At 50.7% G+C, this 26513-nt stretch overlaps 1 protein-coding gene, 1 long non-coding RNA gene and 1 other non-coding gene across 3 annotated transcripts; 2 read left to right on the forward strand and 1 right to left on the reverse strand.

Moving 5' to 3' along the window:
• Positions 1-230: 230 nt before the first annotated feature.
• On the reverse strand, positions 231-9205 carry TRIB1 (tribbles pseudokinase 1). Its single transcript, XM_069599881.1, has 3 exons — positions 7508-9205; positions 5005-5297; positions 231-2563 (listed from the first exon to the last, which is right to left on the reverse strand). The coding sequence occupies exons 1-3, from the start codon at positions 7865-7867 to the stop codon at positions 2098-2100; spliced, it is 1119 nt and encodes a 372-aa protein (XP_069455982.1). The 5' UTR covers positions 7868-9205; the 3' UTR covers positions 231-2097.
• Positions 8909-11516, forward strand: LOC138445700 (uncharacterized). Its single transcript, XR_011258968.1, has 2 exons — positions 8909-9097; positions 9208-11516. It is a non-coding gene; the product is annotated as an uncharacterized lncRNA (long non-coding RNA).
• A 2329-nt stretch (positions 11517-13845) lies between these two features.
• Positions 13846-13917, forward strand: TRNAC-ACA (transfer RNA cysteine (anticodon ACA)). The gene has a single exon. It is a non-coding gene; the product is annotated as a tRNA-Cys (tRNA).
• Positions 13918-26513: the final 12596 nt, after the last annotated feature.

The following is a 26513-nucleotide window of genomic DNA, read 5'->3' on the forward strand; positions in this document are numbered from 1 at the left end:
CTCATCAGCCTGATTCACCAAATTGGTCTCACCCATCAAAATGAATTTGTCTACTTCAATGGAAAAAGTGAATGGGTTCAGCTTTGTCAAAGGTCATATATAATCATCAGCTGTTTACTTCTTCATCTCCCCATTGAGATTCCAGGCCCGAAGCCAGCGACCTTTGCATCCACAGCATGAAACTACACCAGGTAACGGGGGACTGGACTCCAAAGAAGTCACTGCACCTATTTACGAAACCAGATTTATTAAAATCTCTCTACAAGTCGGAAATGGCCGTCTCAACATATATACACATGTACAGGAAGGGTCTAGTGTTTCCAAGCCCCAGCAAACCCAGAGTCCTTAGCCGGGTCATGTATCACAGATACAACATTCAAGCAACCACGAGAGCGTTAGTGCGACAGAGGTCTCTGTCCTCCTTCTCCAAGTCCCATGATTCTGTCAAGGTAATATTGCCAATGATCATTCACATTTCACGTGGTCTTAGACACGCAGGTTATTCAGACAGACACAGACGACGAACAAGTGTCAGAGTGAAAACGACAACGAATGTAGAAAAGGTACATTGTATGTACAGAGCACACAGTACGTGAGGTATACACGGTATTCTCACAACGCATGTTAGTAGTTTGCCTAAGGCGTAGCCCTTAAAGGTGACTGCCTGCTTTTGTGCCATTTCTCAGAATACAGTATGTTTGGTTTACCCGTTTAACCACCGGATTTCAGTACTGTCTGAGACATTTACTGATATTTCATCTGTTTTTCTAATGCAAGTGGCAGTTTCTAAGTTCTATCTTCCGTAGGTAGTGAGTTCCCATCTCTGGAAGCATTCAAACAGAGGTTGGAGTCCCACCTATGAAAGAATTTGGGGGGTATGGTGGGGTACGGGGATTTCTACATTGGGAGGTGGTAGAGAAAGGAAAGAAGTTGGACTAGATGCCTTTTAAAGTCCCTTCCGACCTTAAAGATTTGGGGCTTGCTATTTCACTCCATATACCGACGAAACAGATGCATTCATAAACCACACCACAGATGAAATATTAACAACCTGTCATGCAAAACTGCAGACCAGACCCATGGGGGTGGTTAAAGACTAATTCTGGAAGTTAGTCTGAGCGCCGTCTAAGACTATCCAAAATTTACTTTCTCTGAAGCACAAAAACTTGCTCTTGGGAGAGAGGAATCTTCTTTTCTTTCTCCTCCTAGACAAAATGCTCCACCCTGAGATGGTCTTGGGGGAAAAAAGGAAAGGATAAATGCGAACATATTTGAGGGGAACCAAAACAGCTAATGGTTTCCAAGTGCTCAAATTCTTTTTAAAAGTCTCCAGTCTCTCTGTCTGAGCTCAGAGTTCTGAAACAGCCAGGAGCTTGAATCTTTTGTGATACTCTTCCACCATTAGCTGGTAAGTGCTTTTATAGTGAAAGGGGAAGGGGCTCATTTCAAGGTCAGAAAGAAGGCTTTAGTGCAAATGGGGTCTTGGCAGGACACAGAGGAGAGATGATTCTGGGTTCATGGTTCAGGCAAGCTTCTACGCCCCTGAAAACAGTCTGCTCCAAAAACATGAAGAAAGGGCGAGTGTTAAACCAAACCAGGAAAAAACAATTTTCCAATCAGAGAAGCTGGGGGTAGCAAAAGCCTGGCTACCAAGGACCAGTTTGAAGATGGCAGGTTTATTGGCCCAGGTAATCTGTCACCCTGTTAAAAATATAGTTATTGCCCAAAATGCCATTGTGTGATTCATTTCCTCTCCCTTTAGAGTGTTCAAGTTCATTTCACTCCATCACACGCTGCAGGATATTTATACTCCGTGCCACCCAGAAAAGAGGTGGAACCCCCCAAATCCAACAAAGGGATAGTTGGCGAAGGTTCACTGAGGAAAACAACTCTGTAGGGCAGCCAATCAGAGTGTACGCTGCTCACCTCCTCAGTCACGCATCCAGAAGATGAGAAAGAAGGGGCGCCATGCTGAATTCAGCACCCACAGTCTCCACGCCATCACCTGTCTGTTTGGCCTCACGCCGAAAGGCCTGTCCATCTTTAGAAATGGAAAATGCCATGTGTGAGAATTATGAGGTTTCTGAGGTTTGGGGATTAGCAGAAGAAGGAACTGATATCACTGTCCTCCTGGTACTCTGGAACAATCTGGTCGGAAGTTCCTACTTCTGAGTCGACGTACCCAGGTTCCAAGACAGACTCAAACCAGGGATGGAGTAAGATCTCTGGGGCAGTGAGTCTCTCCGAAGGCTCCCGTCTCAGGAGGCTGCGAATGAGGCACCTGGCTTTGGGAGAAATGTGGTCAGGAATGCAGAACTGTCCACGTCGGATTTTGGAGAAAAGGGCACTGGGGTCTGAGTCATGGAAGGGGTAGCGCCCCACCAAAAGGGTGTAGAGCATAACCCCAAGGCTCCAAACGTCCGCTGCCTTTCCGGAGTAGGTCCCCGTGGTGTTCAGAATCTCAGGGCTCACATAGGCTGGGCAGCCGTGTTTGTCTGACAAAGCATCATCTTCTCCCTTGATTATGTGTGTATCTTCAAGACTTTCCAGTCTGAGCTGGGTTCTGTAGAAGACATGAAACAAGCCATTACTTCCAGATCCAGCTGCTATGAAAAACAAGGCCTTCCTTCCCAATAATAGGGCCCACAGGCACTCAACGCAAAGGCCCAAGGAATGCCAGTTACCCCTTCATCCAGTAAGCACTGCCTTGCAACCTACCCAGGAGGACTCCAGATTTCACAAACCAATACAAACTGCAATAAAAATTAGCAAACTATTGAGAGAGCACCTGGGGTGGAGGGTATGATGCAAAGCCCCAAATACTATTCATGATGCTAGAGCTTAGAAGAAATATCCTAACAGAGGTTACACAATATACTAAGTGCACGTTGCAGCAGTGGGAGCCTGTGTCAGGAGAATGCTGACATTTCTCCAAAAGCTGCCAGGGAAGAACAGTTTATCCTACTGCTTCAGGGAGAGCCAGAGCATCCTACAAGCCGATCTTATCTCTTATCATGCCACTGACTGCGAGGGTCACTAGGACCGATGCTTGGCAATACAGAACATCACAGAACCTGGAGCCCAAGGTCACTGATATTGCACACGGATTGTCAGCACTCCTGTTCACATTGATACACACACACACACACAGAGAATTCTGTCCACCTGAGCCCAAGCCCACAATGGCCTAGACTCAGGAAAAGTATGAGGAATGTTAATTACGTATATTGGGATATTTAATTGCAAAGAATGCCAAGACAAGAAGACAAAGAAAGCAGCGGGTGGGTTTGAAAGATGCAGGACGCCTAAAATGCCCACGTACATGTACACATGCACACCACCCCCCCCAGGATGGCACAGCACCACCTGAGCTCGTTTACCCAGATAGGAATTCATCTGTTCAGGTAACAACCAATCTGAAACATCTTCAGTCAAGGCTCTCAGGTGAAGCTGCAGGTGCCTCCCTGTTCAGATCCAGCCACTCAAGCCTCCTGGGCTCCCCCAAAGCCCAGAGCCACGTGGGGAGCCTCCAATATCTGGTGGCCACTGTGTCCCCCCGCCCCAAGTTTCTCTGAACTAGCCCTGTTTCAGTAAATCGTTGGTTGAGAAGGATGCAAATATTTGGTACAGGCTACTGGGTCAATTCCTTTTCCTCTTAAAGGTCTAGTTGTTTTTTATTTTTTTTCCTTCCTGCCTTCCTGTTCCCTGGAGTGTAGTATACATGTGCTAACTTCAGTATGTCCTCAGCCTGACCTCCCCCGTCGTTATGTAAAATACCCATTGGTTCTGTAAATGGAAAATATGACTCAACCCACACCGCCTGCCGCTGATTGGTTCCTGTAGTACTAAAACCCTGCACCTGTGCTGCTTACAGGGCTAGCGTCAGCCTGCCATTGCTTAACCCTCGGGTTGCCAAACTCCACGCACATGACATTCGCCTGTGCAATGGTGGATTTCAAAAGTAAGCAAGGAGGTGTGTAAGGCATGTTTCAGAAAATACATCACCATATCAAAGGAGAGTGTTCCAGGAACTGGAAACTTCTTCATTGCCAACACTTTGCTTTTCTTTGCTAATCAGTATGTTCCAATAACTCTTGCAAGGTCAGATACAAAGCCAGGTTTTCTGGCAACAACTGTGTACATTTTCATAGGATCTGGAGTTAAGGCTAAAATGGCACAGCTACAGCAGGAGAGTGCACACCCACCTGTGCAACTGGACAGTGGTATTGCTCTTAATCTTTCCACAAGGGATGTGGCCCACCTCCTAAAACCAGGTAAGGTTTATCTTCTGCAGCTTCCTGACTTCTCTTGTCTGAAACCTCAACTCTGAATCTTAATGTCTCATTATTGTCTTATCAGGCTCATCTTGTTCTTTTATGAGGTAAGCCATGATCTATATTTAGCAACCAATTCCATCCGGCTTCCATTTCTTATTCAACGGTGGCTATTTTCTGAAGATGTATCCAAACAAAACGCCTAAAAAGTCACTGGACAAAGTGGAGAAAATATTGGGGGCCAAGCATGACACAGAATAGAAGTGTGGGGTGAAGGAAAGGGAGAGGTTTCTGCAAATACGACAGTCTGACCAGTTCTGTGACACTTCCTAGGTACCAAAAAAAAAAAAGGCACTCAGTATAAACAGGATTTTAAAATGTCCTCTAGGAATCGATGCTGTGAAGGGCAGGCTGACATTTGTACCGGAGAAGAACTGACCTTTCTGACAACAATGGGGAATAAACCTGATCCCGGGGTGGAAGTGGGGAGGGTAACCTGTCCTCACGTGACATCCCACAAATGCACCGAGGTGTCCCCAGGCCACATCCACAAGAGTGCAGGAAACCCAGCTGTGGCCTTGGCTCCTTAGGCGAGAGGACTTCTCAAGACTGACTCTGGGACAACTAAACCCTTGATGCTGTTCTGAGCCAACGCACCACCCCTAACTGCTCAACCTGCACCCTCGTTTCGGCTCCAAAAGGCACAGGAGAGGTTGTGGAGGCCGCTCACCTCTCTTCGGTGGAGAAGACAAACTTCCTAAGCTTCAGGTCCCCCAGCACAATGGCTGACTGGTGGCAGTGGGCGACGGCAGAGACAATCTGCTTGAAGAGCCGGGCGGCCTCCTCTTCCCGCAACCTCTTCCGGCTGCGCACATAGGAGTGCATGTCCCCAAAGTCCCTCTCAAAGAAGACGTAGGCCTTTGTTTCCCCAAGGATCACCTCCACGATGCCCGTGATATTCCTATGTGATGGCAGCTGGATGTAAGGCCGGATTTTGTCCTGGTAGTGTTTAATGGGAAACACCTGCAGAGAGAAGTGGACCCACTTAGGAGGCTAGAGAAGCAGAGACTGCCTTCCAGCAGCTGGGCTGCAATTCTCAATGTGGGAACTCTGGTTGACATGGGACTTCCCAGATGGCACTAATGGTAAAGAACCCGTCTGTCAATGCAGGAGACATAAGTGATAGGGGTCTATCCCTGGGTCAGGAAGATCCCCTGAAGGAGGACAAGGCAACCTGCTCCAGTATTCTTGCCTGGGAAATCCCATGGACAGAGGAGTCTGGTGGGCTACAGTCCAGGGGATTGCAAAGAGCCAGACATGACTGAAGTGACTTAGCATGCATGCACACACCCCCATTAGCTCTTCAACTCCACTTTATGCAGTTGCAGCTACCCCTAACACCCCCAAACCAGAAGCATCTAGGGCTCTGGGCTAGCAAATATCCAAAGAGCCACCATATGGATGGTTTCTCTGTATAGCCTTCCACAAGCTCCAGAGCTAAGCCCTGAAGTCTCCACCCTCTGTGGCCCTTGCTCACTGGCGGGTGCCAAGGGGCTGATGGAGGTCCCTCTGTTATCTGCAGGAGCAGTCCCTGGAAAGACATGACCTCCTGCAGACCAGGAAGGGCACAGAAGGTGGTGACTATGCAGCTTCCAAGTGGAAGCAAGGGGCTGGAGAACACGCAGCTCTGTCATTACTGGGAAGGAACAAATGACTCCAAGTCTGTCAACACAGCCCTAAGCAACCTGCCTGGGCTGACTCAGGTATAAGCAGTCTTGAGGTAACATTCCCACAGGAGGGATTCGTTTATTTATCTCCCTCCCCGCCCCCCCACCCCCACCCCCCGACCAATTCCCACCCCCACCTCCACCCAGGACACCAGTAGCATCTCCTCTAAGAAGCTGACTGGTCTCTTTAAGGGCCTTTTGTTTAGTCCGGTTACTCATATCCTAGACTCAACTGGAAACGGTGACACACGGACTGTCACCATCTGGATTCGGCTATTATCTGCTCAGAGGAACTGGAAGGGGTTGCACAACGACCAGACCCACCCCACCTCTGAGGCCTGGCTGCTCTGTCACCAGCTCGAAGAAATCTCTCCGCTGCCCCCCTCCTCCCACCCCTAGCCCACACTCATACTCCTCCCAAAAGAGCTCTTAGCCCCAGCGACCCAGAAGAAAAGAATTTCCCCCCCTTTAAAACTGGGCTTGATCATGCATCTGAGTTTTCATTCGGGCCGGCCAGCAGATGGCAGCAGCGAGCCCAGGGAAGTTGGGGGGTCAGGTGAGTTGCAGAAAACCCAAGAGTGACTTTAACTGAAGGGTGAACCTATCTTTCAGGTGAAAAGGAGCAGCCCAGGGGATTATCAGAAATGTCTGAGACCGGGGTGTCCAGCTTGCAAAAGGTAGATGGACTGTGCGAATGTTCTGCGTCTACTGGCGCAGGAGGAGAGCCCGGGGAATCCTGTTTCTAGTCGTTCCTCCAATTGGATGGCATCCCTTATGTTCAAAGGAAAATCGCTGGCCGGAAAATCAAGACATGAATGGAAGCGAGGGTTCCTAGCCGGCGCGGGCTTTCCAACATTTCCATTCCGGCCAAATCTCCCAGCCCTGGCTGGAAGACCCCCCCACCCCCCACCCCAGACTGCTCTCTGGGAAAGACAGAGTTCCGGTTCCATCGCGGGTTCCAGCCGGAATCCCCAAGATCTGCGCCCGACACGGACCTCCCGCCCCCTGACCACCCACAACTGAGCCCGGGTGCCTCGCAGCCCCGGCGAGAAAGCCGCCAGCTGCTCCAAGCTCCAAGCAGGCACCCACTGCAGGGCGCCCTTCCAGAACGAGGGGCGGGGGGACCGAGGAGAATGAGAAAAGGAGAATGGCACGGCCCTGGGATCCATTTCAATTCCACAACTTATATGGAGCGCCACGCACTAAACTGGGCGCTAAGAAAATAATATCTAATAGATATAAAGCAATTAAGCACCGCACTTCCTCTTGACTGCCGAGTTCGAATTATACCACTTCATCCGAACCTCACAATTCCCAGTAAGGAGATCCTGGTCAAATGCTGCCTTCCCGGGCTCAAATCCACTTAACCGCCTTGCCTCAAGCCCAAACGCTGGCGGCACCTTAGGCTCCCGGGCGCTGGCGGGCGAGACCTCAAACACTTTTGCCTGCCACCGTGTTCCCCCTCACCCGCGACCTCCGCCGGGTCCCGGCCCCCCCGGTGCGTACCTTGCAGCGCAGCTCGCGGCCGGTGTGGATGCACAGCGCCCGGGACACATGCTCGCGCTCAGCCAGGGGCAGCAGCAGGTAGTCAGCGATACGGCTGGGCCCCGGCGCGCTCCCGGAGCCGCCGCCGGCCCCTGGAGCGGCGGGCGGAGGCTGCGGGGTGCAGGGAGAGCCAGGGGGGCTGAGGTAGTCCGGGGGGCTCGAACACTCGGAGAGACGTGGGCACTTGGCCGCCACGGCCGCCGCGTCGTCCGCGTCCAGCAGGCGTTTGGCCGGGGTGCCCCGGCCGGCGGCGAGCAACAAGGCCGGAGTGCGGGGCTGCGAGACGCCGTTCATGGCAGAGCGCACGGGACCGACCCGCATCCCGACCCGGGCCGGGGCGGCCCCTGCTTTATAAGTCCTCGGATCCGCCCGGAAAGGCGCGACGGGCGCCGCGACTTACTCCAGCCCGGGGGATGGAGTTTGCAGACGGAGCTTGGTTCTGCCCCCACTAGGGGCAAAGCTGGAGCCGCTCCTGGTGCACGCGGGGATCACGCTGGCAGCGCGTCCGCGGCGCGGAGGCCGGCTCGGGTCTCCGGATCCTCGCGGGTACCTGCTCGGGGCGCCTAGCAGAACAGCGGCAGCCGCCGCTATTGTTGTCGAAGCTGCCGACAGTCGGGGAGGCAGAGGCGGCCGGCCTTCCCGAGGTTCAGAGCGGCGAGCACAGGATTCCGCGGGCTCGCTGGAGCCACGGAGCAAACACACTTCCCAGAGCAAGAAGTCTCGTAGCGAAAGCCAAAGCAACTTTTCCGCGGCGCTCGGAATCCGGCGCGCTCTTGGGCTCCCGGCGTGAGTGTGCGCGAGCGAGACGCTCTCGGAGAGAGTGACTGAGTGTGAGTGAGTGTGTGCGCCGCACCGATCCCGGCCAGTGCACTCCTCCTTCTCCTTTTCCTCCACCTCCTCCGCCTCCCGGTGACTCACGCTGTATACACACACACTCACAGGCCGGGCTGTGTAAACAGTTGGGAAGCCGGGTTGTGCAATGAGGTGGCTGCGACGACTCCGGCCCTGCCGCCGGGCGAGCAGTCACCGAAGCGGAGGGGGAGGACAGGGGCGGGGGGGCGGCGGGGGCGAGGGGGGTGGCCCGAGGGCTGGGATGCTCGGGGCTGAGCGCGCTCCGGCGCAGGTGGTGAGTTCTGAGCCCGCTAGGGCGCGCGCACACATTCCCCCCAGCTCCCCCCAAACCCTCAACAGGCTGGTCTAGGCAGGAGGCGGCGCGCGCCCTCCCGCAGGCCGTGGACTCAGCGCTGGAAACCGGGGGAGGAGGCGGAGGAAAAGTTCCCGTGACGTCAGGGTCCCGGGGAAGTGGGCGGGAGGGGAGGGGCCGCGGGAGGTGAAGCGACCGGTGATTGGTGCGCGCTCCTCATTCACTCGGAGCACAATGGACCGCGGGCGCGCGCACCAGTTCTCCAGCACCCGCCGCTCCCTGCGGCCGCGGGGTGACTCCTTTTGCCCCGGGGGATCCCCTCGCCGCCCCGCGCCTGGGGACCTCAGGTTGGAGCTGTAGGCGTCGCCGAGACCCGGCGGTAGCCGGAGGAAGGGAGGAAAGAGAAGGTGATGAATTCCAGAATCACTCATTCACCCCCACGCGGTAGTTCCGGGGAAGACCTATGCGTGGTAGTGTATGTGACGGTTTTTTTTTTCCTTTTCCTGCCCCCTCCCAGCTCTAATCCCCAGCGTCTGTTCGCTTCCACAAATAGAACCTTCTGTTGGATGAAATAAAAGCAAACACTAGGCCTTCTGCTCTCCTCCACCTCCACGCCCCTCCCGCGCCTGCCGCCCGCCCGGATTGCACGGAAATAGCTTCTCCCGGCTCCCCGGCCGCCCCTTCGCGGTGACTCGCAGAAAGAGCTTCCTGAGCCGCGGCCGGTGGGAAACAAAGGATGTGGGGAGAGGGCGGAAGGGGCCCACGTGGCCGTCTCCGAATTCCTGTCCCCTCCCCTTGCCTCCTCCGCAGCCTCCACACGCGCAGCAGGGTCTAGAGCCCCGGGGCTAACCCGGTTCCTTGGTGACCGGGTGTAGTGATACTACCTACACCCAGGCGCTCCTGCCGGGGCGTGTGCATGCACTCCTGCAACCTGATTTGCGTGAGCGCGAGATGTGTCAGACCCTGCACAGAGCTCCATGAAAAAACAACCTAGACGCTGTCGCTTTTCTTTCGAGAACCAGGTCAATTCGGAGTCCCTGGACACAGAACACAGATAACTGTTATCAGAGTCCCTTCTGTACTTCTGCTAAATGCTTCATTTTCTAAAACCAGATCGAGCCCTAAGGATAAATCCTTTTCCATATTAAGTCTCCATTCATTCAGCAAGCACTAATGAAGCATCTAAGCTAGAGGCTGAGGATTAAGAAGATGAAAATTAACAATAGCTAACACTAATTGAACTCTGTAACGTGGCAGGCGCTGTTCTTAGCGCTTGACACACTGATGTTTTACAACTACCCAGTAGTTATTTTTTGTCCCTTTTCACAGAGAAGCCTGCAAAGATTAAGTTACTTGCTGTGGTCAAATTCGCTACTGAATGCATTCAAGCTCTTAAAGCATTTGTGGGGACTCAAAGTAGAGATTACAATTTGTAGAGTTAGGTAGGATTCCATCTAGAAAGCATTTGACCTGGGGGGATATTTGGGATTGTAAAAGATTTGCATGGAGTGAGGGCGTGGGGAGGTGGGAGGGTGGGCGGGGCAGGTAAGACAGGATGTGGGGAAGGTTCAGGTAGAAGTTAAGAGGCGAGGTTGGCTATAAGGGTGGAGCTGAACCTGCAGAAATCATCGGAGAAAATCTCCAATGCCTGCTAAGAAGGCTGCACTTGATCTTGTAAGCAAGAGAGAGTCCACCTGAGGTTTTCCTTCTTTCAAATTAATTTTGTGCCAGTTATTTAAGATCCACTGAGCTGCCCACTGATGCTGAAGCTGAAATTCCAATACTTTGGCCATCTGATATAAAGAACTGACTCATTGGAAAAGACCCTGATGCTGGGAAAGATGAAGGCAAGAGAAGGGGACGACAGAGGATAAGATGGCTGGATAGCATCAGGACTTGATAAGCATGAGTTTGCGAAAGCTCCAGAAGTTGGTGATGGACAGGGAAGCCTGGCTTGCTGCAGTCCATGGGGTCACAAAGAGTCAGACACAACTGAGCGACTAAACTGAAACTGACTGAGCTGCCCACTGGCCATCATCACTTGGATGGCAAACTCAGCAAAGGCCATCAGCCTCTTTGTCTAAGGTGTGCACCCCCTTCACTGCCTCTTCTAAAAGAAAGGCATTGCCACCATCATCCCTGGGGACAGAATCCCTGGCAGTCATTTCCCCTTGAATCCACCTTTTTTTCTGTCCCCTACTGGGTTGTCACTGGGTCCAGTCCTAGTCCTGCTTGCTCTCAGAGACATCCCCTGGCCATCCCTGCTCAGCTCCCTGGGGCTGCCCCGCACAGACTTTTTCTCATGCTCCCTTGCCCACTGGCTTCCAGCCCATTCTGCCCAGAATGAGGCCCTGGAGGAAGATGGGAAGGTGCTGCTCTGGGCCCTGGCTGCACCTCCTCTGTGGCCCAGCTACCCCTACCTGCCTTCAGCCAGCCCCTGTGTGTGGCTCTCACCAGGTGCTGCCAAGATCTCCCTACAGGACTGAAGGATTTATCCACCCATGCCCACCCCACCCTCTATGCTGGGGGCGCTGAGAGTGCCTTTTGGGAATTTTGGAAATTGCCTCGACTGAGTAGGGCTACCTTGCTCAAGTTCACACTCCATTCCCAGGAGGTCCAATGACAGGTGATTGTAGAGTAAACAGGTCCAGCCTCCTTGCCCAAATTTGAGCCAACTCTGAAGGGCATCCCAGTTTCAGCCCACCCATTTAGGGTCCACTGAGTTCATCCCTGAGATTGCCTCCAGCCTGGATCTTCTCTCCATCCAGTCCTATTCCTTCCTTCCCCTTCCAAAGGCGTTTCCATAATAAACCTCCTGCATTCTAATCTCTGTCTGAGTCTGCCTCCTGGGGGGACCCAACCGTGGTGCCCTCTGCCTCTTCGTGGTCCTAGCTTACTCTAGGCACTCTGGCTCCTGGGAATCAAAAGACACCAATTTCCTCCCTCCAGCCCTAGAGTGAAAGCTGCTTCGTGATGTGTTGCTCATCTCCGGGCTGCCCACCATACCGTGTTTTGTTCTATTTTTGTTTCTGTTTATCTAATACCTTTATAACTAGTTCCGCAATTTAATTTTTTCCACTGAACTTCCTGGCCTAGGTTTCATTTTCCTGTCTGATACAAACCATGTACCTCTCCCATGTCAATCCACTCCTTGCCACTCTCATGATCTGAGTTCAGGACCTTCTCCTGGCTTTCTGCAGTAAGCTGCTAACTGGGTCACTCATTCGTCCTTTCAGCATACAAAAGCACCTACTCTGCCAGTGCACCTACTAGATGCTGGAGTTACAATGGTGCACAAAACCAAATGTGGCCTTGAGCTCTTTAATCCATTCCCCACACAGCTATCAGAGTACTTTTTCTTAAATTTAAATTTGATCACATCAGGCCCTGGCCTAAAAACTTGGCAGAGGCCATCAGAAGATAAAATCAAAATACCCTCTTTTCTGGCCCTACTTCCCTTTCTAGCCTTATCTATCTTATCTCCTCACCAGTACCCTACCTATGCCAGATCCTGGTAGGAACCTAAGCACATCTTGCTAATTCACACATCTGCATTTTTGCCTGTGATGTTTTCTCCCAACTCCCCCCTCCCCCCTGCCAACAGGATGAACTCCTATTCATCCTTCAAAACCCCACCCAGATTTCCCCTGCACTGCTGTCAAATGTCAATGTCATCCCAAGCACTGTTGAGTCTTCCGTCTAGCTTTTTTTCATGGCATTGTCCACTCAGCTATGTCCCAGAGGGCAGCAACCATGTCTTATTTAGCTGTGTATCTCCCGTCCCCAGCCCAGTTTTTGTTATAAAGGGAGGGCTTACTAAGTGACAACCAAATAAATGTACTCAAGGGCAGAGGGTTATCCAAAAGGAGGACCTGAAATGATGGACAGGGCATCTGGGCCAAGGCAGGGGCATGGGGAATAGGGCACAGAGTTAAGAGTTGAATGTCTAGCCCTAGAAGGAAACAGGATATGGGGAAAAAAGGGGGGGGGCGTGTGCTGAAGCTTTAGGGGCCTCCAGCCTGGATGTCTGGAAGGACAGACTTGTCCCTTTGGCATGCAATCAAGATAGCCAAGGGGACAAGTGAGCTAAAATTGTCATCACTTCATTGCTGGGCTTTTCCTGCTGGCCAAGTCTGGACTGAACTTCCATCAGACTTTTCAGATACTGATTTGAGGAAGCCTGTTGCTTTTTTAAATTTTATTTTATTTATATTTATTTATTTTTGGCTGTGCGGGCTTTTCTATAGTTGCAGCAAGAGAGGACTACTCTAGTTGCGATACAGGGGCTCAGTAGTTGCTGCTTGCGGGCTCTAGATCACAGGTTCAATAGTTGCCCCCACAGCATTGGCAGGCAGATTCTTTACCACTGAGCCACGAGGGAAGCCTGCCAGTTGCTCTTTATAGGCTTAAATTGTCTCACCTGTGAGATGGGTTGCTTTTCCTCCCCAGCAAGGTTCTCATGGGAACAAATAGCTGCAAATATGTGAAAAGTCCTTATGAGTTATCTACCCATACACAGATGTGATGATCAAATATGAGTATGCCTTGATTTCAAACTATGTGCATTTAGTCAACAAATATTCATTATCAGCTTGCCACATTCCAGAGTCAGAAAAGGCCTTTACCGTGAAAATCCAAATTGACAGATACAAATATACAAGTAAACAGGATGTGGACTAGGTCATATTCTTCCTGTGTTAAAAGGGTTCTTTGCCTTATAAAAGGGTCTCCCACATGATGCCATTAGCAAGCTCCTTTGGCGCGTTTATGGTGTGGTTTGGTAAAATGTAGGTGCCTTGAAAGCAAGATCATGTGTGTGTGGTGTGTGTCCCCTTTGGAGCCTCAGTACAATACTGAGCTGACACCAGAAGTGCACCAGATGACAAGCTGAACTGGGGGAAAAAAAAATTGATTTACCTCCAACTTCTCAGGAAAGCACATACTGCGTTACGTAATATGGGGAAATCTGTATTGATTTTGGGGGATAAAGTTAGGCCACTGATGAGCTCAGGCTTGACTCATTTTCATTCATGCCCAGGTAGGTGCCTGGCAACACCATTAGCAAGGTTCTGAGTGCCTTTTGCATGCATGCTCAGTTGCTTAGTAGACTCTTTGCCACCCTATGGATTGACCCTATGGATTGACCCTATTGACTTCCCTGGTAGCTCAGACGGTAAAGCGTCTGCCTACAATGCGGGAGACCCAGGTTCAAGCCCTGGGTTGGGAAGATCCCCTGCAGAAGGAAATGGCAATCCACTCCAGTACTATTGCCTGGAAAATCCCATGGACAGAGGAGCCTGGTAGGGCTCCTCTATGGGGTCTATGGGATCGAAAAGAGTCAGACATGACTGAGCAACTTCACTTTCACTGTGGATTGTAGCCTGCCAGTTTCCTATGTCCATGGGATTTTCCTGGCAAGAATACTAAAGTGGGTTGCCATGCCCTCCTGCAGGGTATCTTCCCAACCCAGGGATTGAACCCTCGTCTCCTTTGTCTCCTGCATTGGCAGGTGGGTTCTTTAACACTAGTGTCACCTGGGAAGCCCTACCCATTCCAAAATGCAGGAAAATTCTCAGAGCAGCCAGGACTCCAGATTCCACCATTTGGCTTCAGGGTACACAGGGCTTTGCAGCCACACCTGACATGTGTTATGCTCCCCAACTCCAAATTCTAAACCAGTAAACACACCCAAAGAAAATCAGTCCTGAATATTCATTGGAAGGATTGATGCTGAAGCTGAAACTCCAATATTTTGGCCACCCGATGAGAAGAACTGACTCACTGGAAAAGACCCTGATGCTGGGAAAGATTGAAGGTGGGAGAAGGGGATGACCGAGGATGAGATGGTTGGATGGCATCACTGACTCAATGGACATGAGTTTGAGCAAGCTCCGAGAGTTGGTGAAGGACAGGGAAGCCTGGAATCGGGACATATTTAAGAAAAATAATACTAGTATTTACAATAAGGTTCCAAATACTGGGAAAGAGTTGAACATTTACTGAGTTCCTCCCATATAATAGAACTTTATATCTATTCTCTTGTTTAACATTCAAAATTATCTCATAAACTAAATACCACCATTTTCTAGATTCCCAAGAAGGCTCAGAGACGTTAATTAGCTTGTCTAAGGTCACACAGCTGGAAGGTGGCCAGTTAGAATGAGAACCCTCTTCCAGTTGACCTCAAACCTCGATCTTTCAGCTTTATATGCCACCCAAATTCCCAATGAAGAGGAAGATTATCCAAACATTTCTTCCCTTTAATTTTTTTTTAAGTTCAGTAAAAATCTTAACCTTTTAAGAAACTTACCCTCCCCCAGCAAACATTTGCATACACAGGCACACACATATGCAGATAGATAATTAAGATTGGTGACAGAGCCTCAAATCTGACTTTGCCTGATGATTTAATCAATTCAAAAGGAAATCAGTCCTGAATATTCATTGGAAAGACTGATGCTGAAGCTGAAGCTCCAATCCTTTGGCCACCTGGTGCAAAGAACTGACTCGTTGGAAAAGACCCTGATGCTAGGAAAGATTGAGGGCAGGAGGAGAAGGGGATGACAGAGGATGAGATGGTTGGATGGCATCACCAGCTCGATGGACATCAGTTTGAACGAGCTCCAGGAGTTGGTGATGGACAGGGAAGCTTGGGGTGCTGCAGTCCATGGGATCTCAAAGAGTCAGACGTGACTGAGGGACTGAACTTCTAAAAAAAAAATTTATTGAGGTAAACAATAAAGGTGTAAATATCTATACAATTTGATGACTTTGGAGATAAGTATATATTGTGAAACCATCACCACTATCTATGCCATTAGCATATCCATCACCTCCAAAAGTTTCCTCCTACACCTTTTTTTTTTTAAACGATTAATTTTAAGAGCACAGGAAGCCTCAGATCCTCACGGTCCTCCCCCTGACGTCTGTGGAGGCCTGGATGGATGTGACAATGAGTCCGTGACATGACGTCCCTTCTCTGCCCACTCCCTCTGCCCCAGCTCCTGTCCTCACGCCATGGTCTGCAGGACACGGCCCAGCCGTGCCAACATCCACATATGTGGTGCTGCCCTTGGTCTTTTGTTGACCACCCACAGTTCTGGAGGTACATACAACAGATCTTGTTGGGAAAACACCCAGGAAAGTGACTCTTGGACCCAAGAAGCAGGTTTGGGGCATTGGGGCAGAGGATTTCCCTGTTCTGGTACCTGGAATTTGGTCTAGGCCAGCAGGTGCAGGCGCTATATACGGCACACCCCCTTGGCCGTGTGGGGATGGATGCAGCTGGCAGAAGGCCAGGGCAGGGTCACATCCCCTGAGGTCTAAGAGAGAGGCACTGGTCCCAGTGACGGATTCCTGGGAGCTCCACGAAGACCTTCTCTCCCACCTCCTCACATACTCACTGTTGCCTCTGGCCTAAACTTAAAAGGCTCTTCCGGGGACTTCCCTGGTGGTCCAGTGGTTAAGAATCTGCCTTGCAATATAAAGGACATAGGTTTGATCCCTGGGCGGGAACAAAGATCCCGCACACCACAGCTACTGAGCCCGCGTGCTATAACTAGAGAGTCCATGTGCCGTGGCGAAAGATCCCATATAACACAATGAAGACTACACGTGCTACAGCTGAGACCCAAGCACACGAGTAAACAAATAGATATTTAAATGCTCTTCCAATGACCTGATCTATAATCAGCATTATCCCTGAACCTCAGGAATGAGCCTGAGTGGAAAAGGCAGAATAAACAGAAATATAAGCAAACGACTGCAGTCCAGTGCAGAAGAGAGTCTGTCAGGGAGAGGAAGGAAGGATCAGGGCAGACTTCACGGAAGAGGTGGCCTCAGAAGGCCACACGTGCTATGTGCATGCTGCGTGCTAAGTCACTTCAGTTGTCCCCGACTCTTCATGACTCCATGCACTGTATGTAGCCCGCCAGGCTCCTCGGTCCATGGGATTCTCCAGGCAAGAATACTGGAGTGGATTGCCATTTCCTACTCCAGGGGATCTTCCCAACTCAGGGATCAAATCTGTGTCTCCTATGTCTCCTGCACTGCACGTGAATTCTTTACCACTGAGCCACCAGGGAAGACTGCTAGCAATCTATTACTGGTCTCCACGGGCGGCTTCTCCAGGATTTAAATGCAGTTGTCAGGGTGATGGACTGGAATTTCCTGGATCCCGGGATAAGCACAGCTCCGCAGCTGCCTTAGATGGAACAGAGAAACACTCCTCACTTTCTTCTGAGTTATTTGCTGCACCTTTCATCTGTGTCAGGCTCAGGACTGCTTTAGCCAATCACATACAACAAAAGTGCCACTCTGAGGCCTCCACAGTTGTGTCATAAAAGGCCGTGCTGCTTGCCTTTTTCTGCAGGACACTTGCAGTTGGAACCCCGTGGCGCTAGTGATAAAGAACCCGCCTGCCAGTATAGGAGACATCAGAGACCCAGGGTCAGAAGAGCTCCTGGAGAAGGAGATAGCAACCCACTCCAGTTTTCTTGCCTGGAGAATCCCATGGACAGAGGAGCCTGGAGGGTTACAGACCATGGGGTCCCACAGGGTCGAACACAACAAAGCAACTGAGCACATGCACACACGGCCGGCTAAGAAGTCCGTCTTGGAGAAGGCAATGGCACCCACTCCAGTACCCTTGCCTGGAAAATCCCATGGATAGAGGAGCCTGACATGCTACAGTCCATGGGGTCGCAAAGAGTCGGACACGACTGAGCGACTTCACTTTCCTTTCCTTTCTCTACTCTCAGAAAGCTGTACATGCAGACTGAGTAGGATCTGGACCAGAAGATGGATATGTACAGAACGTTGTTCAGTGAGAATAAAAGGAATAAATGGAGAATTCATTTTAAAAAAAGGAGTCCGTCTGCCCTGAAGACACTGTGCTGGAGAAGCCACAGCTAGACCCTCCAAGTGAAAGACCCAGCTGAGCCTGCCCTGCAGCCGTCTCAGCCCAGACAGCTGAGTCAGAAAGCCATAATGGGAGCAAATCCTCCAACCTGAGCCACCTGCTGCTTCCCAGCTGAGGTCCCAGACACCTCGGTGCGGACAAGAGCCACCCTTACTTTGGCTGTCCTGAATTCCCAACCCACAGAATCGTATCCTTCTAAGTTTTAGGGTGGTTTTGTTACACAGCAATGGATGACCAGGATAACATTCTGAAACTGTTCTGGATAAATCAGGAGGTCTGACAGACAGGACCTCACCAGCCCATAGGACACCTCCAGATGCTGACTAAGAAACACAGCTGCATCCTTGAAGGGGGACCCATCCTACGCCTGGCACAGGCCTTGGCCTGCAAAGTCCAGGCTGGATCTCACAGCCAGGTAGCTCTGCTTACCAGAGACACTTTCTTCCCTTCTGCTGGCATCCGCAGGAGCCGAGCTGACAGGAAGGAAGGCATTTTCTCAAAACTCAGATAATTGCCCCATAGTCTCCTTGAGCATCTCCGAGGATTTGGGGAAGCCCCCTGTCCTCAGACCTTGCTAGCTCTGCCTCACAGTGAGTCATCTCAACATGTAAAACTTCATCACACATACACACGCCTCCTTTGGGCTGCCTTTTCCCTTTTCTCATTAAAAAAATAAAAACTCCACCCTACCCTGGTCTGATCTGAGATCTTCAGGCTATCTTGAGGTAATTCATCTTGCCTCTTCAAACATTCTCCCTCACTCTGGGGGCAGCCAGCGAAGCCCATCTCCCTTCATTCTCAAAGGAAGCCTGGCCCCAGCAGAGGACTGTTTGGTTTCTGAGATTTTCATTTAAAAAAAAAAAAAAAAAGCCTCTTCTGCAGTGTTTCTGAGGAAGGCTGCAGGCAAGAACTGAAGGGCGGAGGGAGCTGGGTGCAGATCACGTTGGGTCACGGAACTGCAGGGGGTGGGAGCGCTATTTCAGATAGAAAGGCCTGCAGCTCTGGACTCCTGGCTCCCAGTGAGGAGGTCGTTCCCCTTTGGTCTAACTGGCAGCTGCAAGTTCAGTACGGGCAGCTGTCAAGGGGTCTGCAGACTTTATACCTCACCTTATGCAAACCTGGTAGACAAGAGTCAGGCTTTCTGTGGAAGATTGCAGAGGGGTGGTCATCCATACAGCCTGTGGATTCAGACAACCTCCTTCACCGGGACGCTGTCAGTTAAAGGTGATTTGCCTTTCTCGAGGAAGGAGACCCACCTCTCCTGAATCCCCACTCTGTGTGCTCTGCATATGTTGGATCATTTATCCTCACAACAGCGCCACAGATTGGTGAGATCACCTCCACTTGTCAGCTGAGGCAAGAGAGGCCCAGAGAGGCTAAGTAACTTGCCCAAAGTCACACAGCTAGAGACATTAGGAGCCAAGGTTCAATCCAAAGTCAGACCACTTCCAGGCTTTTGTCCCTCCCTCGTTCCTTGCTCCTCCATCTCTCTCTCTCCCTTCCTCCCTCACACACTCTCTCTCTCCACTTCCCTGGAAGAAACCATAGAGTAAGTACTTCTGCTTAACCTATATAGGGGTGAGACTACTACAGTTTCACCTGTGGGTTCGAGGGAGAGCTTACCTAGTGCATGGAAAACACAATCCAACTTAAAACTTGTTTAAAGAGCCTTGGAGAATATTCCTGTTTGGGGCCTTGAACCTGGACTGGGGCTCGGGAAGGGACCTTTGCTCTTGGTCAGAGTCAGTCTTCATTCAGCCCATCCTTACTGAGCTGCTGGGCACCAGGCATCACGTTAGACACCCGCAGTGGAGCACAACTCCGTCCTCCGGGAGCTCCCAGTGGGAGGAATGGGGAGGAAGGCGGCAGCACGGAGACCGCTGTCTGAGCGGAATGAAACAGATACCAGAAGAGCGACACAGAGGAAGGAGAGGTCAGTCCTGCCAGAAAGCTCCTCACGGACCAGGCTGGAACCTGACGTTGTCCTGGGCAGGGTCTGAATACACGTCAGAGGTGGCTCAGACCAGCTTCCGGGAACTTGATAGGTAATGAGAACTACGTTGATAAAAGCAGGCATCTGGCAGGACGTACTCATCAGCAAATCAATGAAAGCATTCCCTTTGCCTGACAATGCGCCCACAGGAAGCCCCGTTATCAGAAAGTTACTTACACAAATGGATTCCACAAAGGGGCCTTGGCGGATATTAAGACGTCTATTTCAGCCCGGGTAGCTTGAAGCCATCTCTGACCCTAAAAGGAAAGTCTTCTGCAGGAAGCATTCGCCCTCACCTTTGCTCTGGTAAAACTCTGTCCACCCTTAGAATAAAGATGAGGTATTATTATTAAAGCAAAGCTCTACTGCTCTACCAAGGATCGCCAGAAAACCGCAGCATGAAGAACACATAGACTGCCTGTCTCCCCTCCTCCCCTCTGACTTTCCAAGGTGACCATTCTGGACTGACAGATTTTAGGGGCCCAGGTTCCCTCCATGTTGGGGCTCTAGCACGTCATCCACGTGATCAAGGCCAGGTCTCAGCCATGCCAGGTCCCCTCTGGCTGGCAGGGGAGGAGCCGGTAAGGAGCCAAACCCCTTCAGCCTAGAGATGGCAGGTGTCCTGTGCTCATATTTATTCACATTCCTTTTGGTAGAACTTGGTCACACGATCCCACCCAACTCCAAGGGAAGCCAGGAAATGATGTATGTCCCACCGTGAGCGCAGGGAGGTGGAGAGAGGAGGCGGAGGTGGAACCCTAACTATCTGCTTCAGATGGCAGTTAGGGTGTTTCCAGGTGTAACCAAAACCTTAACTTAAACCATCTTGAACCCACAGGACAACTTTGAGCTGACTCCAAGGCTGGCTTATACACCATCTCAACCCTGGAGGGTTCCCAGTACCCACCCTGGGTACCCCCCAGGCCTGGGTATCACATTCTAACGTGACAGTTTTCAAAGGAAGAAGAGAGCATCTCTCCCTGTGTTCTGCCTTAGGTGAGAAGAGAGTTTTCCCAGAGAATCCACTCCACCTCTAGCAAGCATCCATTTGTATACCATTGACTTGAATTGGGCCACGTGCCCATTTCCGAACAACAACCGCTGTTACAGGCTGAACTGTGGCCTCCCACCCACCCCCATTCACATATTGAAGTCCTCAATCCCCAGCACCTAAGACTGTAACCATATTTGGAGATGGGGCCTTAAAAAAGGCAATATTTACTTTTATTTATTTACTGGCCACACTGAGTCTCCACTGCTGCATGAGGGGCTCTTTGCAGATGCAATGAGTGGGGCTGCTCTCTAGCTGTGCAGATGCAGTGAGTGGGGCTGCTCTCTAGCTGTGCTGCAGGGGTTTTCACTGCTGTGACTTCTCCTGGTGCAGAGGGCGGGCTCCAGTAGTTGCGGCTCGCAGGCTTAGTTGCTCCTCGGCGTGTGGAATCTTTCCAGACCAGGGATTGACCTTCTGTCCTCTGCACTGGAAGGTGAATTCTTAACCACTGGGCCACTAGCAAAGTCCTTAAAAGAGGTAATTAAGTGAAAATGAGGTTCTGTGGGTGGGCCCTAATCCAATAAGCCTGATGTCCTTTTAAGAAAAGATTAGGACACAGATAACACACATTCTAAGGGATGACCATATGCAGACATGGTGGCCATCCACAGGACAAGGAGAAAGGTCTCAAAACAAAACAAACTTGCCAACACCTTGAACTTGGACTCTGAACTCCAGAACACTGAGAAAATAAGATTCTGTCATTTAAACTACCCGGTCTGTGGTGTTTTATCAAGTAGCCCTAGCTAGCTGGTACAGATGGCAATCAGAATGGATCAATCTGGTCCACTCCTGGGGTGCAGTTGGTGTGAGACGCAGCCCATGAGAGAGGGAGGTCTGGGTTCTGCAGAAGAAAGCCGATGGGAGGATGCTGGGTGATCGCAGGACAATGCCTGTGATGGACGGCGAGGTTGCCCTCCACCCCCGAGGCTGCGGCTTGACCCCTCTTTTCAGACCAGCTCCCTTTCTGTGCACACCAGCCCCCTGCCGATTTTCTCCGACAGACATCAGTACAACCGTCTCATTAGACTCTGCTTCCCCCTTATCATCAGTTCTCTTTCTAACAGCTACTGCAGGAGTCTGGGCCAGGCTGGGGTGGGGAGGGTGTCTCCCAGCTCTTCTCCTACATCGCTATGGTCTGCCACCTGGTTTCCTCCACTGAAGACCAGTCCTGCTTTTACTCTGCAACAGCCTCCTGTCCCAGTTGTTGGGGGACACAGGGATGCTGGTGGATGTTTAACAACCTGTTTAGTGTTGCTATATTTGCCAATTTCCGTGGTGTAAATACCCACCGTGGTCCATTCTAAAGGACCCACAAGAGGCCACCGAACACAGACTTGGGAAGAGATGGCGCACAGTGGCAACCCCAGTCCAGTGGTGCCCAGGGAGACCTCCCTGTCACCTTCAGGGGGGACAACAAGGAGTCCTGGTATCATCCGAGTGTCCACTCCCTGATGACTGGAAAACATCTCCTGGGGCAGGAGAGGGTTAAAAACGTTTTATGAGCCCCGATGGGAACCTGTGAGCGTGAGGAGGGCCTGAGAAACTCCTGGGGGTGCCTGGTTCTGTGTCCTGCAGAGGCTCCCTCCCTCGATGTTCCCAGGCTGCGAGGATGAATGCCACCGTAGAGAAGAATGGAAGTAGGGCTCAGCCAGGCTCGAGCGGCCCAGGACTGTCACTGCCCACCCCCGGGGAGGCCCCTTCCCCCACTCACCGCTGTACAATTGCTGCCTCTGTTCCCCAGCTCCACTTCCCTCAGGGTCCCATGCAAACCAGACTCGTGATAAAAGCCGCCATTGACGGGCACTTCCTCTGCACCAGGCACTGGGCCGGGCCCTCCAGACCCATTTTCTCACTGAATTCACAGCACCACCCCCACAGACTTGGTGGGCGCAGTCTTGTCCCCAAAAGGAGGTTCACAGAGGTCAGAGGAATGGTCTCAGGGTCATGGCAGCAGAGCCGAGGTGACTGAAAAGTGGTGGGTTTTCCATGGTGCTTCTGGGGTCAAGCAGGCCAGGCCGAGTCATAGAGTAATACTGACAACGACGATGGCTAGAGCTTACTGAGGACTTCATTTAAAGAGTGCGTATACGCACTGACTTCACTGTGCGATCGAGGTGAATTACAGCTCCCATTCTGCAGATAAGGAACCCAAGGCCCAGAGAGGGTGTGCGGCTTGCCCTGTGTCACAGCTGGTTAGTGGCTGGGCAGGACTTTGGACTCTTTGGAGTAGGGTGGGGCGGGGGCTGCCGCCCAGTCCATCTGTGTTCCCTGCTCCCCAGGCCAGCTTTGGTTCTCATGATATCCCTCCCAGAGGACCAGCATTTTCCTGGGGGTATTTGGCTTGATCCAAGGTCTGGCAGGCACCGTCTGGGTCGGGGGAAAGAAAATACCTATCCTTCCCCCTGGTGTCTGACCTCCAGCTGGCTGAGCCAGCACCTGGGCGGGGAAGAGGGTAGAATGGTGCTATTCAGAGAGTTTTCCTGATGCAATAACTGATTGCAAAACCTTTGCCATCCCTGAGCATTTTATGAAGGGTGGTAATTTTGCACAGCAGCAGGAAACCCCAAGCTCATCCAGCTGCCAGAACAAGGCACTGCAGGCCAAATGCCAGTCCAGGAGCACAGTTACCCAGAGACTGGGGTGTTAGAAACACCAACCAGAACACCACCAATAACCGCACCGTGGATCCAATTCTTCCAGCACTCCTAATCATGTTTGATCAACAAAGTTCGCTCAGGTGGGTGGGGCAAACCCAAGTCTCAATTTACTGCCAACAATATGGGTTCTCTCAAGGTCAGCAGATGTGGACAGGACAGAAGTAAGACTCAGACCTGACCTCCAGACCCTAGCTCTAGTGCTCATTTCCATATAGTTGGGGACGATGGGTGATGCTCTCAGGAGAGTTCAGAGGCAAACGGAGGTGTCAGGGTGAGAGCAAGTACGGGAAGCTGTAGCCAGACTGACCCAAGTGCAAATCATGGCTCTGCAAAGCAGGCAGATTACTTGACCTCTCTGAGCCTTACTTTCCTCCTCTGTGGGTGAGAGAGGGTTGTGGTTAAGGGTTTGAACTGTGGAGTCAGAGTGCCTGGATTTTAATCCTGGTTGCGCTACTTATGACTTCCCTGGTGGCTCAGATGGTAAAGCGTCTGCCTACAATGCGGGAGACCGGGGTTCGATCCCTGGGTTGGGAAGCTCCTGGAGAAGGAAATAGCAACCGACTCCAGTACTCTTGCCTGGAAAATCCCATGGACAGAGGAGCCTGGTAGGCTGCAGTCCATGGGGTTGCAAAGAGTCCCCTGAGTGTAGCCTGTGTGACTTTGGACAAGTCACTTAACCTCTCTGTGTTCATTTCCTTGTCTGTCAAATGAACATTTTTAAACCCACCTATAGGCTTGAGGATTTGCTTAGCTAATACTAGTGAGGCTCTTAGCACAGGCCCAGACTATGGTAAGCAGTCAAAAATAATGAGCCATTATTGTTATCTACAAGATGGAGAAGAAAAGAGCTTTTGGGATGAAAGGAGATAACCCATTCCTGGTATATGTGTGTGTGGTATGTGTGTGGGGAGGTGTTTGAAAGGAAGTGCATTCTTCACAAATGGAATTGGGACCTTCTAGAAAGGAAGAAGAATGGGACCTGGGCTGGCCCTGGGCCTGCTTTGAGATGTTTCCTACTGAACAACCACCTGGCCTTCACCTCTGTGTTTCATCGACTCTTTGCTATGAATCAAGTGCAGCCTCTTTCCAGCCACTCCCCAGTCCCAGCAACAATTCCTTTGAGAGAACAACCTCAGGCCGGAAATCTTCCTGCCCAGAGCAGTGAAAGGGCCCAAATGTAAATACATGCAGGCCTCAGAGTTTCACAACTGCCCTGAGTCATTTCTCTTAGCAGAGAACAGAGCCAAGGCGTAAGAGTTCCAAATCTTACCAGTGAGGCTGAACCCCGGTGTCTTTCAGACTTGTTTCATTTGGTCTTTCCAAGTTCTCTCTATTGGAAGGAGGTTCTCTGCGTGTTTATGCTGATGGCAGAAAAGGAAATAGAACACAGCTGGGACCCAGGTTTCAAATTTCCCCCAGGAAACATGATTTCTGTCTTAATGCTTAATTATCTCTGACCCTTTCCCAGCTGCCTCAGAGGCCTGGCACCTTGCCATGTATTAGTGAGACGCTCTTTCCTTTGCAAGTAGCTAGAATCATAGTATTGCATAAATAGGAGGAGTTATTTTCTCACATAAAAAGAAATTCAAAACTGAATAAGGACTGTTGTTATTTTGACAGCTCAGTGATGTCAAAGCCATACACACTGCTGGTCTTTTCCTCTAGTTGCAAGATGGTTGCTGCAGCTCCAGATGTCACGTCTGCCCTCAAGGCTGAAAAAGGAGGGAAGAGCACAAAATAGTGGCACTACTGGTGTTGACTATTTCTTTATCAGTCGTTTATTGTTGCTTAAAATACCATCGTAAAAAAAAAATACCGTCGTAAAACTTAGTGGCTCAAAACAACAATTATTTATTAGTTCATGTTTCTTAGCATCAGAGTTTGGGCTGGGATCAGCTGGCAGTTCTGCTGGTCTAATGGGTTCACTCAGTGACAGGAGTTGGTGGCTCAGTAGGGGCTATATTGTCCAAGAGAGCCTTAGTTGTGTATCACGTATCTGGTATTTGCTGCTGGCTTTTAAGATGTGATGACAAAAGCAGAGGTCAGGATGATGCCATTGCTAGAAGGGGACCACTACCCAAGGAATGTAGGTAGCCTCTGCCAGCTGGAAAAGGCAAGAAGTGGACTCCTTCCCTGAAAGCTCCAGAAAGATCAAACTCTGCCAACACCTTGATTTTACCCCAGTAAGACCAGTTTTGGACTTCAGACCTCAGGAACTATAAGAGAATAAATATGCTATGTCACTTATTACAGCAGCAATAAGAAATCATCTCGCTCCATTGCTCTCTCATTCTCTGAGGTAGAGGTTAGCCAACTATGGCCTCATTGCCTGATTTTGTAAATAACTTGTATTGGAACACATGTCCTTCCCTATTAGCCATGTCTGCAGCAGCACAGGAACTGTGACAGAGACTGAATGGCCCACAAAGTCTAAAATATTTACTCTCTGGCCCTTTGCAAGAATAGCTTGCCAGCCCTGCCTGCTCTAAGAGGCTAGCTGAGGCTTCCTTGCATGGTGGCTTCAGGATAGCAAGAGTACAAGAATTTGCTTCCAAGTTCTGGGAAACAGCCAACAGTTTCAGAGCCTCCTTTTATCAGGAAAGCAAAGCCTTCCCACAGATTCCCAACCAGACATCCTTTCGATCTCATTGGCTAGAACCCAGTCACATGGCCACTCCCAGCCACTGGGGGAGCTGGGAAAGCAGGAACAGGATTCTCATGATTGGCTTAGGCTACTGGTGATCTGGTGTCATATCTTTTTGCATTTTCATACTGGCATGGGGAAAAAGGGAAAACAGTGACACTATTTTGGGGGGCTCCAAAATCACTGCAGATGGTGACTGCAGCCATGAAACTAAAAGACACTTGCTCCTTGGAAGAAGACCTATGACAAACCTAGACAGTGAATTAAAAAGCAGAGTCATCCCTTTGCCAACAAAAGTCTATACAGTTAAAGCTATGGTTTTTCCAGTAGTCATGTATGGATGTGAGTTGGACCATAAAGAAAGCTGAGTGCCAAAGAATTGATGCTTTTGAACTGTGGTGCTGGAGAAGACTCTTGAGAGTCCCTTGGACTGAAAGGAGATCAAACCGGTCAATCCTAAAGGAAATCAGTCCTGAATATTCATTGGAAGGACTGCTGCTGAAGCTGAAGTTCCTATACTTTGGCCACCTGATACAAAGAGCCAACTCATTGGAA

Source organism: Ovis canadensis, chromosome 9, assembly GCF_042477335.2.
Source record: "Ovis canadensis isolate MfBH-ARS-UI-01 breed Bighorn chromosome 9, ARS-UI_OviCan_v2, whole genome shotgun sequence".
In the NCBI taxonomy this organism is placed as follows: domain Eukaryota; kingdom Metazoa; phylum Chordata; class Mammalia; order Artiodactyla; family Bovidae; genus Ovis; species Ovis canadensis.

Excerpts from the sequence above, each read along its gene's own strand:
- TRIB1 (XM_069599881.1), bottom strand. The coding sequence starts at position 7,867 with ATGCGGGTCGGTCCCGTGCGCTCTGCCATGAACGGCGTCTCGCAGCCC. Across the intron at positions 5,298-7,507 it reads GCCGCGAGCTGCGCTGCAAG|GTGTTTCCCATTAAACACTA; the intron begins GTACGCACCGGG and ends TTCTCTCTGCAG. Across the intron at positions 2,564-5,004 it reads GTCTTCTCCACCGAAGAGAG|AACCCAGCTCAGACTGGAAA; the intron begins GTGAGCGGCCTC and ends TGTCTTCTACAG.